This window comes from Plecotus auritus (assembly GCF_963455305.1).
Source record: "Plecotus auritus genome assembly, chromosome: 2".
Taxonomy (NCBI): domain Eukaryota; kingdom Metazoa; phylum Chordata; class Mammalia; order Chiroptera; family Vespertilionidae; genus Plecotus; species Plecotus auritus.
Window position 1 is genome coordinate 189099603 of NC_137771.1, and position 18429 is coordinate 189118031.

Here is an 18429-nt window from a genome sequence, read left to right on the forward strand (position 1 = left end):
CCAAGGTATATACCCTTGACTGGAATAGAACCTGGGACCTTTCAGTCCGCAGGCTAATGCTCTATCCACTGAGCCAAACTGGTTAGGGCTGCATATTACTCTTTTATTAGTATAGATAGTGTTTGTTTCAGCCTTAGGTATAAAACTAACTAAAAATCAGAAGTAAATTAGCCAGGCAGTGAATAATTTACAACTATTAAAATGTTTTCAAAGAATATTTGCAAAATTGAGAAAATAATCGCAATATAATACAAAGTGAGAAAAAGCAGGTTACGAAATTGTATCTGTTGTGTACATAAAACTTTTAGAAATGTTATAAATATATATGCATAGTTATATGTAGTATGTGTGTGTATAGATTTACATATCCTCTCCCAATGAAAACAATAAAAAAAGAGAAATATATCCAAATATAGACAATGATTATTCCTAGGCTTCCAGATGACATATTTTTGTATGTGTTTATATCGTACCAACTCCTATGATGAATTTTATTGTTTTTTAAATTATAATTAAACAATTTCTCTTAAGCATTTTTAAAAGAGCTATCAGGTTGGGTAATAAAAGGAATTCACTATAAATCAAGTCTCTGTACTCAATTATTTTATGAATCAAGTGGAAACAAGACCAAAAGATACAGCAAAAAGGAACACAATTGATGCTGGGTGGGAAGTGGTCACTGCTGCAGTGCGAGGCATGGGGTGAGATGCCAACATCCTTTAGGAGAGGCCAAGGTCACATGCTTCTTCAGCATCCACAGGGCCCACGCACTGCCTTGAGCAGGAGTGCCAACCCTAGGCCACTTAGTGGGGAGCTCCTGGGAGGAAACCAGAGGGGCCTTGCAGGGACCTGGCCCAGTGAAAGGGTTCTGAAGATAGGTGCAGCCTCACTTCCCAATCTGTCTCATTCCCAGTTCACCACATACCTAGCAATCCTACTTAAGATGCCACAAGGCCTACTGCAAGGTTGCAATAAAGCAAGACACTGACCGCTCAGTGTTGCCAGATAAAACACAGGATACACTGTCAAATCTGAATCTAATGTAGGCAACAAATTATATTTTAGTATAAGTATGTCTTGTGCAATATTTGAGTAATTCACTTACTTTTACCTGAAATTCAAATTTAATAGTGCAACTGGTTTTCCTTTATCATTATTATTAGCAGTAGTGGTAGTAGTAGTAGTAGTAGTAGTAGTAGTAGTAGTATTTTGCTTAATCTGGCAATCCTATGGAGGTTTCAAATATGACATCCATTCTGCTGTAGGATGCATCTTTATTGTGGAAAGTTACCTTGGTATGATGGTATGATGGTTGAGAGCAGCTTTGGATACCAGCTCTGACACAACAACTTACTAGCTAAGATCAAGCTATTTGGCCTCCCTGAGCCTCAGTGTCTTAAATGGTTTTAAGAGTATATCCTACAAGACCATTGTGAAAGCCACATGTGATAACATATGAAGCACCTAGTACAGTGCCTAGCACTCAATAAGACACATATATTATTTACCTTCTAAAAAGACTCACCTTCCTTCCTTTTTAATATGGCAAACATAATGGCCACTCATTGTAGATGTTCCCATGTGACTGATGAATGCAAATAATTCATACACTATGAAAGAGGAAACAACACAGTCACAAGGCAGCATTTCTAGAAACCAACAGCACTACTGATCAGAATTTAAAGCCAATGATTGTATAATCCAGCAACTGTTTAAATTGAAAGACAAAGTCTACTTACCTTGCTATACCCATTCACCCACAAACCCACCCAAAGTGACACCAAATTCAATCTTCTAAGTCATAACAAAGCGGGACATCAACCATCAACGTACAGAAAATTCGTGTCTGGAAGGGCTGTAAAAATCGTGCAGCCAACCTGGCGGCACATCCGTGGGTTTAACAGGGTAGACCCGGCTCTCTCACATTCAAGCAGCGTGAGGGCAGAGGGGTTGTCCCATCTCTCTAGGCCCATTTCTTCACAAAGATGAAAAACCCACCCAGTGCATAAGGTTGGATGAGGCTTAAATGAGCAATTCAGAATAAAATACCATACAAATGCCAGGACTGTAGGGAAGACAGCAGACAACTATTACCATTCATAGGAAGGGACGGTGCTTCGGAATATGCTTCTTGTGATTTCTGACTTGCTCATGATTATAAACTATATGGGACCAAAATTCAGGTTTCATGCTTTCTGAACAAGGAGATATATAGCCTCTTAGAGGGTGAAACTGATGTTTTTTTCTCTGACAAGTACCTCCTGCCATTTGATACAGGATTCTGTGTCAAATCCACATTGAATGAACTTCAGCTCCTGCTCCCCTGGCCAAACCCAGATCTACACAACACAAAGTGGGTTCCACGGACAAGTACCCGTCCATTCGCAAACTGCTACCAATTACAGAAATTGAGTGTTTACATTCTTTTATGATGATTTGAGAATATTCATGTCTGTGGAATCTAATAAGGAAAAAAATGGTCTTGCATATTCATTTGTCTAGTACTCAATCTTTATTGCATTTTTTCAAAGTATTTGTTTTAGGCCAGTGGTCGGCAAACCGTGGCTCGCGAGCCACATGCGGCTCTTTGGCCCCTTGAGTGTGGCTCTTCCACAAAATACCACGGCCTGGGCGAGTCTATTTTGAAGAAGTGGTGTTAGCAGAAGTTTAAGTTTAAAAAATTTGGCTCTCAAAAGAAATTTCAATCGTTGTACTGTTGATATTTGGTTCTGTTGACTAATGAGTTTGCTGACCACTATAGGCAGACCTCTGCCCTACCCCTCCCTCTCCCATTCTCCCATGCTCATCCCTTACTGAGCTGTGAATATCCACTCAGCTTACTCACTCTTTAGCACATCACACACAGCTGATCACCTCCTTCTTCCTCAAATATTTGCCCCCAGGATACAACCCTCTCTGGGTTGTCCAGCTGCCTCACTGGCTCCTCATCTCCCTGACCTCTCAATGGTGATGACCTCAGAACTTATTTTTCCCTGTCCCGATTTATCCAGTCTCATGGCATTAAATTGAACTGTTTTCTTAATTTCCAGAATGTTCATTGCTAATGTAAGGAGATACAACTGAATTTTGTATATGGATCTTGTTCCGACATTAGTAGTTCTAATAGTTTTTTAGTGGATTCCTTAGAATTTTCTATATACAAAATTATGTTATCTGCAATAGAGATAGTTTTACTTCTTCCTTGTTAATCTGGATGCTTTTCATTTCTCTTTCTGGCCTCACTGCCTTGGCTAGAACCTCCTGTTATATTGTTAAATGGAATGTCAAGAGCGGACATCCTCGTCTTGTTCCTGACCTTAAGGGAAAAGCAGTCAGTCTTCACCATTAAGTAAGATGTGAGCTGTAGATGCTTTTTACCATGTTGAGGAAGTTCCCTTTCATTCCTAGTTTGTTGAACATCCTCTCCTCAGCCTCAGCTGTCTCTGTCAATGATGATTCCATTCTTCCGATAACTGAGGACAAAATCTTAACTTCTCTCTCACACTTTACACACACCCAATCCATCAGCAAATCCTGTCAGCATTTCCTTCAATATATATCCAGAATCAAACCACTTCTTATCACCTTCAGTAGGAACCCCTGATCCAAGCAAGTCACCATCATCTTTCTTCTGAATTTTTACAAGAGCCTCCTAACTGGGGTCCCTACTTCCTTCCTTGCCTTTACAACTCTTCTCAGTACAGCTATCAGAGTCTTGAAATGGAATTCAAATTGTAGTTATTACTGTCATAGAACTTCCCAAGGTGTTCTATACCTCAGAGTGAAATTTTAGTCCTACAGTAGCCTGTGAGACCCCCTCCCCCCACTCCTCACACTCTCTCCCACTCCAGCTACTCCAGCTATTCCGGCTACTCCGGCCTCCTGGCTGCTCCTCACATCCACCCATATGCTCCATCCCTCAGCCTCTACACCAAGCATGTCAAACTCAAAGGCTAACATGGGCCAAATAAACAAGGTTTAAGTTTATGTGGGCCACACAAAAAAACAAAAGCTTCAATTTCCATAGAAACGTAGGTTTATTTCAATAGAGACATGCTGAATACAAAGGGCTGAAATAAATGAGTAATCGTTAACATAAAATAATAGAATATTTTAATAAAAATTAATATTTTTTCTTGAATATTAACTTATCAGACACTGAATAACTGCACAAATTAATATGCATAACGCAAATTTTTCTTGTTCTCCGAAAGTGAAATATTTCCTGTTGCGCACACCAAACAAGTCAGTACAAGACTAATGACGTGGCAATCAGCTGCTAAAGAGAAATGGTGCGCCTGCGCGTAAGGGAAATGAATGCAACACAATTATAGTAATCAATCATTAGCAAACATTGTAGTTCATTATTAATAATTATGTATAACAGGATATTGTAAAAATTAAGTTAGGAAATTTTTATTAAAACATTTCTTAAATACTGTTATATTGGCTGGGCCGCAAAAATATTCGTTGTGGGCCGCATGTGGCCTATGGGCCGCGAGTTTGACATGCTTGCTCTACACTCATTGTTCCCTCTATCTGGAACTCTTCTTGCAGCTGTCATATGACTCAACCCACACCTCCTCAAGGTCTCAGATCAAATGTCACATCAGAGAGACTTCCTGAGCCAACTTATAAAAGAGCAACTCCCTCTTTAACTCCCACCTTCATCCCTGACCTGGCTTTACTGTTGTCTATGTAGCTCGAAGTAACACCTGCCAAGTCACATATTTACGTGGGCATTTATTTACTGTCTATATCCTTTTAGTCCAGGCTAAAATACAGCTCCACAATGACGAGAAGTGTGTCAGTTTTGTTTACTGAAATATTCTAGGTACAGGGAACAGTGCTTAGCATGCAGAAGGCACTTAATAAATATGTATTAAATGAATAAATGAGTGAATGAAGGAATGACTCTACTCTACTTCTTCCCTTATTTTTATATCACCTTGTATTGTATACATTTTTATAATTCATCTACCTAAGTATAAATTGGAATATAAATTAGTAAAATAATTACATAAAAGAGAAAAGAATCAGAGGAGATTGCCTTTCCTACCATTAACTAGCTGTCACATCAACTAATAACCAAAAATATCCGAGGTTTGAAACCAGAAACCAGCCAAAAACAGTTGTGAATGATAACCATTTTGCCTGGCACATATTTTTTGAAATAGTGATCAAGGGACTCTACCCTGCTCTGCCCTCCCTTTTGCCCACCCCCAATAAGAACTCACTCCTACCCCAGTAAGAAAGAGAGGGTGTGGGCTCAGACCGTTTCATGTTTCTTGACCCTGGTTGGTTTTTAAAGCTCTTTTTGAATAAGCCTACATCTAATTCCAAATGTTCAGTTTGAAAGATACAGTCCTAGTCTCCCAAAATGCAGCTGCTGTCTTAGAATTTTCATGAAATAAAGAGAGGACACGATACCCCAACCAGGCTCCCCACCCCAAGGAACTGTCCTCCAAAATAATGACTAAAATAATTCATCAGAGAATTTAAATGGGCATTTCCCACCATTACCCAGGGTCACATCAATAAAACACTGCTGAGACATCAACACAGCCAATGGGTTGACAAAACAAATAGATATACAGAAAAAGATAAATCCACACACCCAATACACCCATGTCATTAAGTTCTCAAAGGAATTTTTTTCCCTCTTTGGTTAAAAACAACTCACCTGTATACTCAGAACCATAAAAAACAAATTAAAGCCCAGCTAGCATGGTTCAGTGGTTAAGTGCTGACCTATGAATCAGGAGGTCACCGTTCCATTCCCTGTCAGGGCACATACCTGGGCTGGAGGGTAGATCCCCACTGGGGGACGTGGAGGAGGCAGCCAATCAATGATTCTCTCTCAACACTAATGTTTCTCTCTCCCTCCTTCTCCCTTCTTCTCTGAAATCAATAAAAAAATATATTTTAAATAAATAATTAATTAATTTTAAAAAAAGATGAGCATAAATCTTAGTTCTACAATTAAAATTAACCATGTTTATCAATATAAACACCCAAGACCTCCTGCTAGGAAAAAAACAGCAAAAGAGAGAATCACAACACATTTGCAAAAGCTCAACAGGTAAAAAAGGGGGGGAAGAAAAACCTCAATTAATATTTGTTTCCAAAGAGAAGTCAAGGTAAACCAGAGAAGGAAGTTCCTGCTGATTTTTTTCCAAGTTCCCAAAGGACCCCTTCTAAAAAAAAAACAGCATTATGTCACACACTCCCCCCAAAATGTACACACTCTTTTCTTCACATAGATAGAAAAGGCAGTGTAAAGCAAGGTAAAACGTTTTGAAAATGCTAACTTTCAACACAGAATTTTTCAAAGTACCGGAAGCGGTAGAAAAAAAACTGCCTAAACCACTGTGTCCAACATCTGGCAAACAGTGTCTCTCTAAACAGCCAGAATTAAACAGTGTCTGAAACTAGCATCCTTCCTCCCTACTTCCCTCTCCCAACAAAACTTGTCCTTTTTGAACATAAGAAAATGTTCCCAACCTTTCTAATATGAAGAATTTTTTAATGTCAAAATTTTCCACCACCACCCCTACCCAACATAATATCAATTATCCTCTGATTTTATTCTTTGAAAAAGCACCGTCACAAAAAACATACATGAAGCTTGGCAAGTCGAAGGGATAGACAGCATGTTCTTTCATGTCATATGGATAAATAGTCTCCCCGGGGTTATCTAGGGGAGGGACCAGCATACTACCATGACCCATAGGCCAAATCCAGCCCACCGCCTATTTTTGTACTGCCAAGGAGAAAGGGAAGAACGAGGGGAAAAAAAAAAAAATGAGATAATACGGGTATGGCCCATAAAGCCTAAAACATTTATTATCATCTGTAAAAGAAAAAAAGAAAGATTTGTTGGTCCTGGTCTGGTGGAAAGAACTTAGTTCATCTCACTGCTTACTGCTGATTAAAGGTCCCAGACTTAATGAAGTTACTTGTAGATCTTTGCTGGTAAAGAAACAAAAATAATCTGTTCAGTAAAACATAACCTCAAGGGTCTATGGTCCTAGTAGACACTAATTTTATATCTAACTCAGCAATCAGATTTATTTAATTATTTGTTTGTTTATTTATTTATTTTTGTTAACCCTCACTCAAGGATATTTTTCCATTGGTTTTTTTTAGAGAGAGTGGAAGGGAGGGGGAGAGACAGAGAAAGGGAAACATCGATGTGAGACACATCAATTGGTTGCCTCCTAACCAGGGCTGGGGATCAAACCTGCAACTGAGGTATGTGCCATTGACCGGAATCAAACCTAGGACACTTCAGTCTGTGGGCCAACACTCTATCCACTGAGCCAAATTAGCCAGGGCTCAATTTATCTTTAAATACCTTAGCTTTTCAGATGTTTTTGAATCCATAATAACATCTAACTGTTTCCCTCATTAATTAATGCCTCAAAGAAAATCTGAAATGTGTTCAGTTTATATATACCTGAGAGTCATGACTTTACTCTTTGAAAATCGTAGTTCAACAACACATAATGAACAAAAGCAGCTCTAGATTCAGGAGTGCAATTAAATGAATTTCTATTTTATAGACCATTGATTTGAAGAGCAGCAGTATCTCTTTAGGGTGAAACACATCAATCGGTCTACAGGGAAGGCTCAGAATACAGAAACACCAAAAGATTCCTTCAAATAACCACCAAGACCCCAGGAGTCTGCAGCCTTCTGGTGAGAAACTCAAACTGAGTTTTCCAACTGAATCTTCCTAACTTGGATAATTTGTGGCATTACCCACCCCTAACTCCCTCCGTACAACAAAGGGGAAAACATCATCTCCAGTTGACTAACATTTGACTCATAAACACTCTATATCTACAAATAACTTCTTCCCCCAACAGCTTGATTTAGAAAATGTCTGAGTTCCCAAGAGAAGAAGGGATTTGGGTAAATCAATAACAGGTTAAGGCAGCTGCCTCTCGGCTCCCCTTGCTGGAAAATCTCAGCTGTGGCAGGAGAAGTCTGAACCACTCGTGAAGAGGTTGAAGGAGCCAGGGCAGGTTTGAGTAATCACAGACTAATCACATTGTAATTACAGTGGCAGTCAGTTCTTTTTTTAAAAAAATAAATGCTCATCAAGTGCAACACAGAAACAGAAATGATTTTGCAAATGGCAGAAGCCCAGATAGGTCAGACTGAAAGACTGATTTTCCACTTTTTTGAAATTTTAAAAAATACAACAGAAAGGTAGGTGCCAGCCCTAACATAATGACAAATAGAACCTTTTCAAAAATAAACTCCTGCCGCCCTAGCCAGTTTGGTTCAGTGGATAGAGCGTCGGCCTGTAGACCAAAGGGTCCCGGGTTCGATTCCGATCAAGAGCACGTACCTGGTAGGGGCTCATGGGCTCATGTAGGAGGCAACCAATTGATGTATTTCTCTCACACTGATGTTTCTCTCTATCTTTCCCTCTCTCTTCCACTCTCCCTAAAAACCAATGGAAAAATATCCTCTCATAAGGATTAACAAAATAATAATAAATAAACTCCTCCTGCCTCCATTCCAATATGGAAAATCTAAAATAAGATGATTCACCCGGCCAGCATGGCTCAGTGGTTGAACGTCGACTGATGAACCAGGAGGTCACAGTTCAATTCTAGTCAGGACACACATGCCCAGGTTTTGGGCTCAATCTTCAGTGTGAGGCACGCAGGAGGCAGCCGATCAATGCTTCTCTCTCATCATTGATGTTTCTATCTCTCTCTCTCCCCCTCTCCCTTCCTCTTTGAAATCAATAAAAATATATTTTATAAATAAATAAATAATAAATAAATAAATAAATGAATGAATAAATAAATAAATAAAATAAGATGACTCAATCGTGGGTAAAGGAGAAAGTCCACAGGCTTCAAAATCAGCCAGACCTGAATTCCAAGCTGGTTCCACCACTAGGAGGCACTTAGCTAGTGGGAGCCACCATCTGAATACCCTGCTGCAAGGAGTGAGGAAATGCCTAGAGCAGGCGTTCAGTAAAGGCCAGCTACTGTTTCACCAAGCGTTAACAGCACTGACCCTTTTAAGTAAATTAGGTAACATTTAATAAAAGAATTTCATGTAATGGCATGACTTCTTCATGCAAAAAGATGGCTATAGAGATTTTTAATTGACATATTCCCTCAAGGAAGAATCTGATGCAAGCACTTATTAAATCCCTGTCCTTGTAATAGTCACTTTTTTCCAACTCAAACACCAAACTTGTCATTATTTTCATCGTTAACCTGATGTCCCAGTAGCCACTTTGCTCCTTCCTAAGGCAATAGTAACCTAATCTTGCTTTTAAGGTGTGTTTCTTTGGTTTAAATGGAATTAGAACCACTTGGCGGGCCTGCTGAAACAGATGGCTGGGCGGCTCCCAGAGGATCTAACCCAGTAGGTCTGGGTGGGGCCCAAGAATTCACATTTCTAACAAATCAGAGGTGATGCTGATTCTGCTGGCCCAGGACCACACTTGAACCAGGGCTTGAAGGACTCACAAGCTAGGAAGGAAAATGTCTCCACCCTCAGGCTCCAAGTATGGGGCCTGTGACTGGGGAGAGGTGGGCACATGCAATGGTCTCAGGACCTTTGCTGAGTGGCCTGGGGGGACACAGCTGTAGGAGGCACTGGCAGCCATCCTGAGGTCACCAGGGAGAGCCCACCCAGACTGGAACCAACCCAGAGGAAGCAGAGCCAAGAGGCACTTTCAGATAAAAGGGTTTCAGTCCTGGAGTCAAGTCTCCCTGGGACTTCCCAGCTTTTATGATACAACTAGAGGCCCAAAGCACGATTAAACCGTGTGCGTGTAGGGTCCCTTAGGCCTAACCTGCCATCAGAGCCATGTTCACCTCCCTGTGAAGCCTCACACGCTCCACAGACGTTGCTGGCGCCCCGCGACGCTCCAGAAGTCCCGCCCATGGCGTGACCCATCAATGCACCTCCTGGTGAGTCCGGTAGTTGGTCGTGACACCATGACGGCATCACAACCACAGGCCTTTTATGATATAGATACTTCCCTTTTTGCTTAGACAAGTATTGCTCAGCACTCCTGCCACTTACAACAGAGCCTGAAAACTGAGGTTGATGGTTTTATTTGGTTTCTTTGTCTGTCTGTTTGTTCTAGCTCTCCATTTTGCTCCTAAATACCAACTACCCTTACCTTTAAATTGTCTTAACCAATTCGCCAACCAACCACCCCCCCCCCCCAAAAAAAAGAAAGAAAAGTTAAAAAGCCATGTCTTGGGAATGTAAACCACCTACCTACACAGAATATGCATCTCCCCAAGTTAACCCATCAAGTTAATTAATTCTAATCAAATCTTGCAGAATGGCCAATTATAAGATCAGTAACTTTCCAAAGTTCAGCAATAACAATTTAGAAAATATAACGGGGAAAAAATTTATTTGTAAGTAACACAGAAAATAGAATTGTGTTGGGATGTTTATAAAGAAAACCACATTGCTTTGCAGAGGCTGGAGAAGGGAAGCATGAATCAAAGGAAAAGGATAACATGTTTCTGGCAGAAAAACTCAAATACTGTAAAGGTGCCAGTATTCCCAAACTAAAAGAAAATACAGGAAACTCTCATAAGAATCAATAAAAAAAAAACTCAATAAAAATGGGTAAATGGGCCAAAGGAAATGAAGACACAATTAACACAAGAAGAAAAGCAACTAGGCAATAAAGATACAAGAAAATATGAAAAGTGCTAGCCCAATGGGGAACAGGAGAGCCATCAGGGTGTTTGTTGGGCTAAGATAATAAACATCTCAAAAACCTAAGATGTTACTCACAAACTTCACTTCCAGAAACTTACCCTAAGGAAATAATCAAATGAGGGCCCAAAAATGTTCACCACAGCATTAATTTTATTAGAGAAGGAAAGGAAGAAATTTAAATGTGAGCAAATGTTTATTACCTGATAGGGATTGAAAAAGATGTTTGTTGTATTTCTGTGAACAGAATTCATCCCTTAAGGAAATTTTTAAAAATCACTGCCATCATCTTCTCAATGTACAAATAAACTTGTTATTTGAAACTTTCTGTAATCATCTTTTATTTAAATAATAACTAGTTGGCCTAAAATTAGGGATATAAATTATGGTACATCTATATAGTGAAATGTTATTAATACACTAGAGGCCTGGTGCACAAATTTGTGCACAGGTGGGGTCCCTCGGCCTGGCCGGCAATCTGGGCCGAATGGGGCTGTCTCTCCCAGTCCCGATAGGGGATGATTGGGGCCAGCCGGCCAGGGGGAGGGACCTCAAGAGGTTGGCTGGCCATGGGAGGTTGGCTGTGAGAGTGCACTGACCACCAGGGGACAGCTCCTGCATTAAGCATCTGCCCCCTGGTGGTCAATGTGTGTCATAGCTACCAGCCAGTTGTCCGGTCATAACAGTCATTTAGGCTTTTATATATATAGCTATTCAATAATCTAGACTTATGTATATGGACACCCACAATTAGGGGAAAAGAAGGAAATAAAATAACATGTATAGAATAGAATTTATATTTTTTATAAATATACATATTAACCCTGGCTTGTTTGGCTCAGTGGATAGAGCATCAGCCTGTGGACTGAAGGGTCCCGGGTTCAATTCTGGTTAGGGCACATGCCCAGGTTGTGGGCTCGGTCCCCGGTAGGGGCGTGCAAGAGGCAGCCAATCAATGATTCTCATCATTGATCTTTCTCTCTTTCTCTCTCTCCCCTTTCCTCTCTGAAATAAATAAAAATATATTTTTTAAAATGCATCCTCTTAAAAAATATATATATTTATACTCATTTTTATGTATTTGCATAGAAAAATATAAAAATATACACAAAACATTAACAGTGGTTATGACTGGGTAGTGGGATTGTTGAGTCATTTCTTTTTCCTCTTTTCAGATATCTGTATTTTTTTCAAGTTGCTAAAATTATCACATATCCTTTTAATTATAAGAAAAAATAAACAATATAAATGATAATTTTTTTAAAGGAGAAGTGACTGACATGAGTTCAAGTGCTAATGCAACAAAGCACAATGAACATGTTTTTCCTTTCCTGTGAAGTATGCAATGTAACACAAAATAGGATGCTAAGTCTTTTTGCTTTCTCTATTGAGCACTTATGGAGAAAGCAAAAAGAAAACCAAACTATCCCTGTGACCACTACCTGCTGCCATTCATTTAATTCTTCATTCAATCATTCATTTGCTGATCAACTCCCAGGGGCCAACCACAGTGCTAGAAAGGCTTCTGTAAAAACATCTGGGAAGGGGGTGGGAGGGTATTAAAAGGTAAAGGGGGCCAAATATATGGTGATGGAAGATGATGTGACTTTGGGTGGGGGGCACACAATGCAATATACAGATCATGTATCATAGAAATGTGCATTTGAAACCTACATGATCCTATTAGCCAACGTCACCCCAATACATTTAATTCAAAAATAAGTAAGTAGAAACATCTGTTCAGAGGCAAAATGCATTTGCTGAGTTAGGGTGGTTTATGTTTGCAGGTTTTTCATAATTAAAATTTTCACTACTACTGCCCTGAGGTTCTGTACATCCTGTATGTGACTTCTCATTGTGCATCTCTGTCTCTTTCTCCACCCCCACCCACAAGTGCCCTAAATTTGGGGGCGATGAGAAGCAAGGCCACAGAGTTTGGCCCATAGTGCCTTTAAATTAAGAAGCTTGAAAGCATCACATCATGACATCCTATTCAAAGATGCAACTCCAAACCAGCAGTGCCAGGGATCTCTGCAGATCACTCTGAGCGCAGTCAGCCCAAGGAGAGATGGCGCTGTTCAGATCGGTAGGGCCCGTCTTGGAGAGCATGGTTGGGTTCCCTCCAGGCTCCGTCAGAAGATGGAAAACCTGAAGGATCAGACTCTCCCTCCCTCTGCAGCCAGATATCTTGGCATCTTTACGATCACTCCATCTTGTGGTTTATTCCTTCTGTGAGAAGGACTCACCCAAGTCCATTACAAAAAGTCAAGGAAGCAGTGAGCCGATGGACATGTAAGAAGTAATAAATCCTGCCCATGAATTATTGGCGACTTGTCTGTTACAGATTTTAATATTTTAGGCAAACCACTGGTTTCTAAAAAGTAATACAAGATCCTTTGAATATAGAAGTTGGGAGAACTTTATTTCATCCTTTTCTTACCTAGACAGGATTTAAAATTTTAAATAAAGAAATTCCCATTTTATATAAAAGAAGGTTTCCTTCCCATCCTCTCTCTCTATAGAGCTAGATCAATACATACATATTATGTCTGATAAGACCATTAATAAGTAGAGCTACAGCTCTATGGCAATAGGAGTGAACGCTACTAGTGTAATTTAACTAAATCCAATTATTTTTATTTGGTACTTTCTATGTGCTAGCCACCATGAGCTTTATAAAAGTAAAATGGCCTCTGTCCTCCACAGCTTCCAGTCAAATGGGAGACACAGATATTGACATAAATAATTTTATTGCAACATGAATTTGATATCTCTAATAACAAAGGGACAAACACCATGTTAGAGTGGCTCTGGGCACAGGCTCCAGAGGCAGACTGCCTGGGTTGGAATTCTGGTTCTACCCATCACTAAGCTGTGACCTTGGCAATTAACCTTCTTTACTCAGTTTCTTCATCTGTAAAACCTACCTTGTAGGATTATTATGAGGATTAAGGGTGGCACAAAAGGAAGTGTTATTAATATTGGTATAATTATTACGAGCACATGGGGTAAAGATGGACTGACTGACAAGGACCTGGGAAAGCCAACAAGAGAAATGGAATCTGTGGCCAAGTTTTGGATCACAGTAAGGATTTTGGTGTGCAGTGATAGGAAAGAAGGCATTCCACAGTGAAGGATTAGCCCGAGCAAAGGCCTGGAAGTAGCGAGAAGAGGGTGAATGACAGCTGGGTGGGCTGGTGCTATGGCTACAGTTCCAGGCATCTGAACTGTGCAGGGAGCGAGGGGCAGAAGAAATGACACTGAGAGAAGGTAGGCTGACATCTGACTGAAGGAGGAGACGCATGCCAGGCTAAAGAGCTTGAACATTATTCTGTAGGCGATGACAGTCTGAGAAGCAGGGTATCACAGTGAGAAAGAACATGGACTCTGGGTTTGAATCTTGGCTCCACCTCTTAAGAGCTGCGTGACCTCAGGCAGGTACCTAATCTTTCTGTGCCTCTGTTTCCTCCCCTATAAAACGAGTGTGTTGAGGATTAACTGACTGTATACATGCAAAGAGCTTAGAACAGTGCCTGGCACACAGTGACACACGTAAGTGTTTGCTCTTCAAAGGTAGAACATTGGCTTATGGCACCTCTTCCTGCCATCCTGATAGCCCTTCAGGGGCAATGACAGGGTCGAGGGCATAAGACCGCTTTTCAGCTTTCAAAACCACCACATGAAAATAAATGTTCTCTTTTAGACACAAAAGTTCCATGGTAGCCCTGGCCGGTTTGGCTCAGTGGATAGAGCGTCGGCCTGCGGACTGAAGGGTCCCGGGTTCGATTCCGGTCAAGGGCATGTACCTTGGTTGCGGGCACATCCCCTGTGGGAGGTGCGCAGGAGGCAGCTGATCGATGTTTCTCTCTCATCGATGTTTCTGGCTCTCTATCCCTCTCCCTTCCTCTCTGTAAAAAATCAATAAAATATATTTAAAATAAAATAAAATAAAATAAAAGTTCCATGGTACATGAAAAGACGTTATCTCACAGGACAGACAGAGTCAAAGCTGGCGTTAAACGTGAGCACACGCACTACAAGGCAGCATGACTGAGTTTGCCCAGGACTTTATCAGATCACCGTGACCATGCAATGTGGCAAAATGTACCATTTATGAGAGGATGAGACCTGTGCTCACTTTTAAATGATGGCAAACGTTTTACTTTGTGTGGTGGGAGGGAAGAGGGTGAGCTAAATGCATAGTCACAATTACTCAGACAATCCCTCAGGGAAAGAACTTACTTCCACATCCATCCTTGACTCTAGGTCCTTCAGGCTTGGCCTCGGAAATAATGTTTGCATTGGCGTTATTCTCCATCTCAATCACAAAGTCACTGTCCTCCTCAAACTCGGGGTGGCTAAAGATCCAGTCCAGTGCTCTTTCCAGGTTACTGTTCTAATAAAAATAAAAAACATGTTTACAATGTATGCCATCCTCGGGCCTCATTATATCCTGACCATGTGAACCAGGATGTCAAGCAGCTAAGGCAGGAGACCTGAATCCATCAGTCCTAAGTGTCTTCTGAGTAAGAAGCTCTGACTCCACATATGAAATGTGCTTGGTATTCTGCAAGTCTCCCAGCCGAGATCAGTAACTAGATTCACTGGAAAAAATTCTGAGCAGCAGATCAGCATTCCAAAGCCCATATCAGTCTTTATTTCTGCAGGCGGATGCTGATAATAACAGGGTACAGAATGCCAAGGAGTATGGCATATGTTTGGGTGCAGCCCTTCCGAAGGCCACAATAACTGCACACACTACATTCTCTGCCAACTGTACTTCCTGCAGATAACTATTCCAGGTAGAAGGGTACCAATGCGAGTACTACATTAATGCTTCCTCTCCCCAAACGATGGCACAATGGTTGAACTGCAGTAGAGACTAAATTAATACCTTGATTAATGATGACAACACTGGTTAGTTAAGTTAAATTGTTTTAAACTGACCTCCGTACAGTTCAAACCAAATGACCAGAAAAACATGTCCATCTCCCCCTGTTTGTGATATCACTGGAGGGGTAAAGAGTGTATTTAGACATAGTCAGAATCTCCGATGGAAGAGTCAAGCAAGTAAAATAAGTAAGACATAAGCAGGTGCCCAGAGTGAAACAAATGCTAGTTGAGAATCGTGGTGACCAGCAGGCAACCAGTTAGGACACCGAGAAGGAATTGGTAGCAGACAACCACTCATAAATGGAACATAGTGTGGCAAGGAAGGATGGGTTTAAAAAAAAAAAAAAAGTACTTTCCCTCAATATTAAACAGAGATGTGCACTGTGGAAGGGAAACTTCTATCTCTAGCTTCATTGTGCCTTCTCTCCTGACAATATCAGAAGGTTCATGAATACCGGAAGGACCTTCTCTCTCTGCAGAGAGAAACAGAAGCAGAGAATTCCAAGGACCCATTCAGCCTTCGCTATGAGGACTTCCGGGGACATTTCTCCAAGGTCTTCGTATCAGAAAAGCATGATTTTTCCCAAAGAACTGCCTTATTGAACACAGAATTTCATGTATCCCTCTTCGCTTTAGGACAACAAGTAAGCTGCAGGTCAAATGTCTGGTCCTCTGTTAATAAGCATTAAGATGATATGGAGTTTCTTTCAGTTTGATCATGTTGCCCCAGTTATATCATCTCCCTATTTTTTTTCTTATCTCCCTAGTTTTAAACTCTCTGTATGATTCCCTCCTTCATTTATTTGAGCTTTATATATACTGTATGCAAATAAATCCCCATGGGCCATGGTGGTGCACAGAGTAAGGCAAACATGACGCCAAAAGATCGCAGAATATTGGAAAGTCTCAATTGCTACTGACGAAATACAAACCACTCGGATCAGAGAAGAGAATCCAGCTCACAGTCTCTCACACTTACCGTTGCTCGTAGCGCCTGAAGAGCCTGATTTCGCTGGAATCCCATGGAGGTGATGATAGATACAGTCTCCTCCGGGGGCTGGTTATCCAACCCAGTAGCACCAAAAACAGAGGCTCCAGCAGAGGCTGCTCCTCCGTAACCAGGCATGGTCAACGGTTCAGCAAAATCTGGGGAAAATACTCATGCTCAGAACGTTTTCTTTTTTTGATCTTAAAATAAACAACACTTCAAAGCCAAGAAGGAAAAATACCTGTAAAGTTACAATAATCAAGACAGTCAGTACTGGCATAAAGATAAACATATAGATCAATTGAACAGAATTGAGAGTCCCAAAATAAGCCCACAAATCCATGGTCAAATGATTCCCAACAAGGCTACCAAGACCATTGAATGGGGTTAGGACAGTCTTCTCAACAAATGCTGCTCAGAGAATTTCATATTCATAGGCAAAAGAATGAAGGCAGAACTCTACCTCACACCATATATAGAAATTAACTCAAAATGGATCATTGACCTAAATGTAAGAGCTAAAACTACAAAACCTGTAGAAGAAAACATATGAGTAATCTTTGTGACGTTGGGGTAGGCAATGGTTTCTTAGATACAACACCAAAAGCACAAGTGACAAAAGAAAAAAACTAGATAAATTACACCTCATCAAACTTAAAAACTTTTGTTTATAAAGATACCATCAAGAGAGTGAAAAGACAACCCATAGAATGGGAGAAAATATTTCCAAGTCATATATCTCAGGTACTTGTATTCAGAATACAAAAAGAACCCTCAGAACTCAACAATAAAAAGACAAATAACCTCATTAAAAATGGGCACAGGATATGAGGAGACATTTCTCCAAAGATATATAAATGACCAATAATATGAAAAGATGCTCTACGTCATCAGTCGTTAGGAAAATGCAAATCAAAACTATAATGAGACACCACTTCACATCCACTGGAATAGCTACAATAAAAACAGTAATAACAAGGTTAGTGAGGATATGGAGAAATTGAAACCTTCATACATTGCTGGTGGGATGTAAAATGGTGCAGCCACTGTTGAAAACAATTTTGCAGTTCCTCAAAAAGTTAAACATATCGAGTCACCATATGACACAGCAACTCCACTCACGAGAAATGAAAACATGTCCACACAAAAATTAGTACACAAAATAGTTATAGCCACATTATTCACAGTAGCCAAAAAGTGGAAACAACCCAAGTGGCCATCAACTGATCTATAATAATAAAAGCATAATATGCTAATTAGATTGGACGTCCTTCCGGACGACCTTCCAGACAAAGCCAGGCTGTGAGGGAAGCCTGGGTCCCGGGTGCTGGAGGGAAGCCGGTGCCAGCAGCTGGGGGAAGGAAGGCCTACTCTTGCATGAGTTTCATGCATCGGGCCACTAGTAAAGGTTAAATAAAATGCAGTGTGTCCATACAGTAAAATATTATTCAGTCATAAGAAGAAATGAAATACTGATATATGCTAAACATAAATGAACCTTAAAAGCATTATGCTAAGTGAGGGAAACTATACACAAAAAATCTTGTATTTTATGTTTCCATTTGTATGAAATGTCCAAAATACGCAAATCTAGAAAATTGACTAGTGGTTGCCAAGGGCTAGGAAGAGCGGGGGAATAGAAAGTGACTGCTAAAGTGTACAGGATTTCTTTCCAGGGGACAAATATTTTCTAATGCTAGGTAGTGGTGATAGTTGTACAACTCTGTAAGTTTACTAAAAACCATTGAAATGTACACTTTAAATGAGTGAATTATCTTAATAAAGTAGATAAAAATAAAAGCTAAACAGGCTCATGTCTTCACACA

General features: G+C 40.4%; 1 protein-coding gene across 2 annotated transcripts in view; it reads right to left on the reverse strand.

The window, feature by feature from the left end:
- USP13 (ubiquitin specific peptidase 13) overlaps positions 1-18429 on the reverse strand; it is a 113239-nt gene that overhangs the window by 6782 nt on the left and 88028 nt on the right. For both annotated transcript variants that reach the window (XM_080654127.1, XM_080654128.1), the window contains 3 exons: positions 16595-16761; positions 14965-15118; positions 1526-1610 (listed from right to left, as the gene is read on the reverse strand). In XM_080654127.1, coding sequence (XP_080510253.1) covers positions 1526-1610; positions 14965-15118; positions 16595-16761 — 406 coding nt within the window. The remainder of the gene's footprint in view (positions 1-1525; positions 1611-14964; positions 15119-16594; positions 16762-18429) is intronic.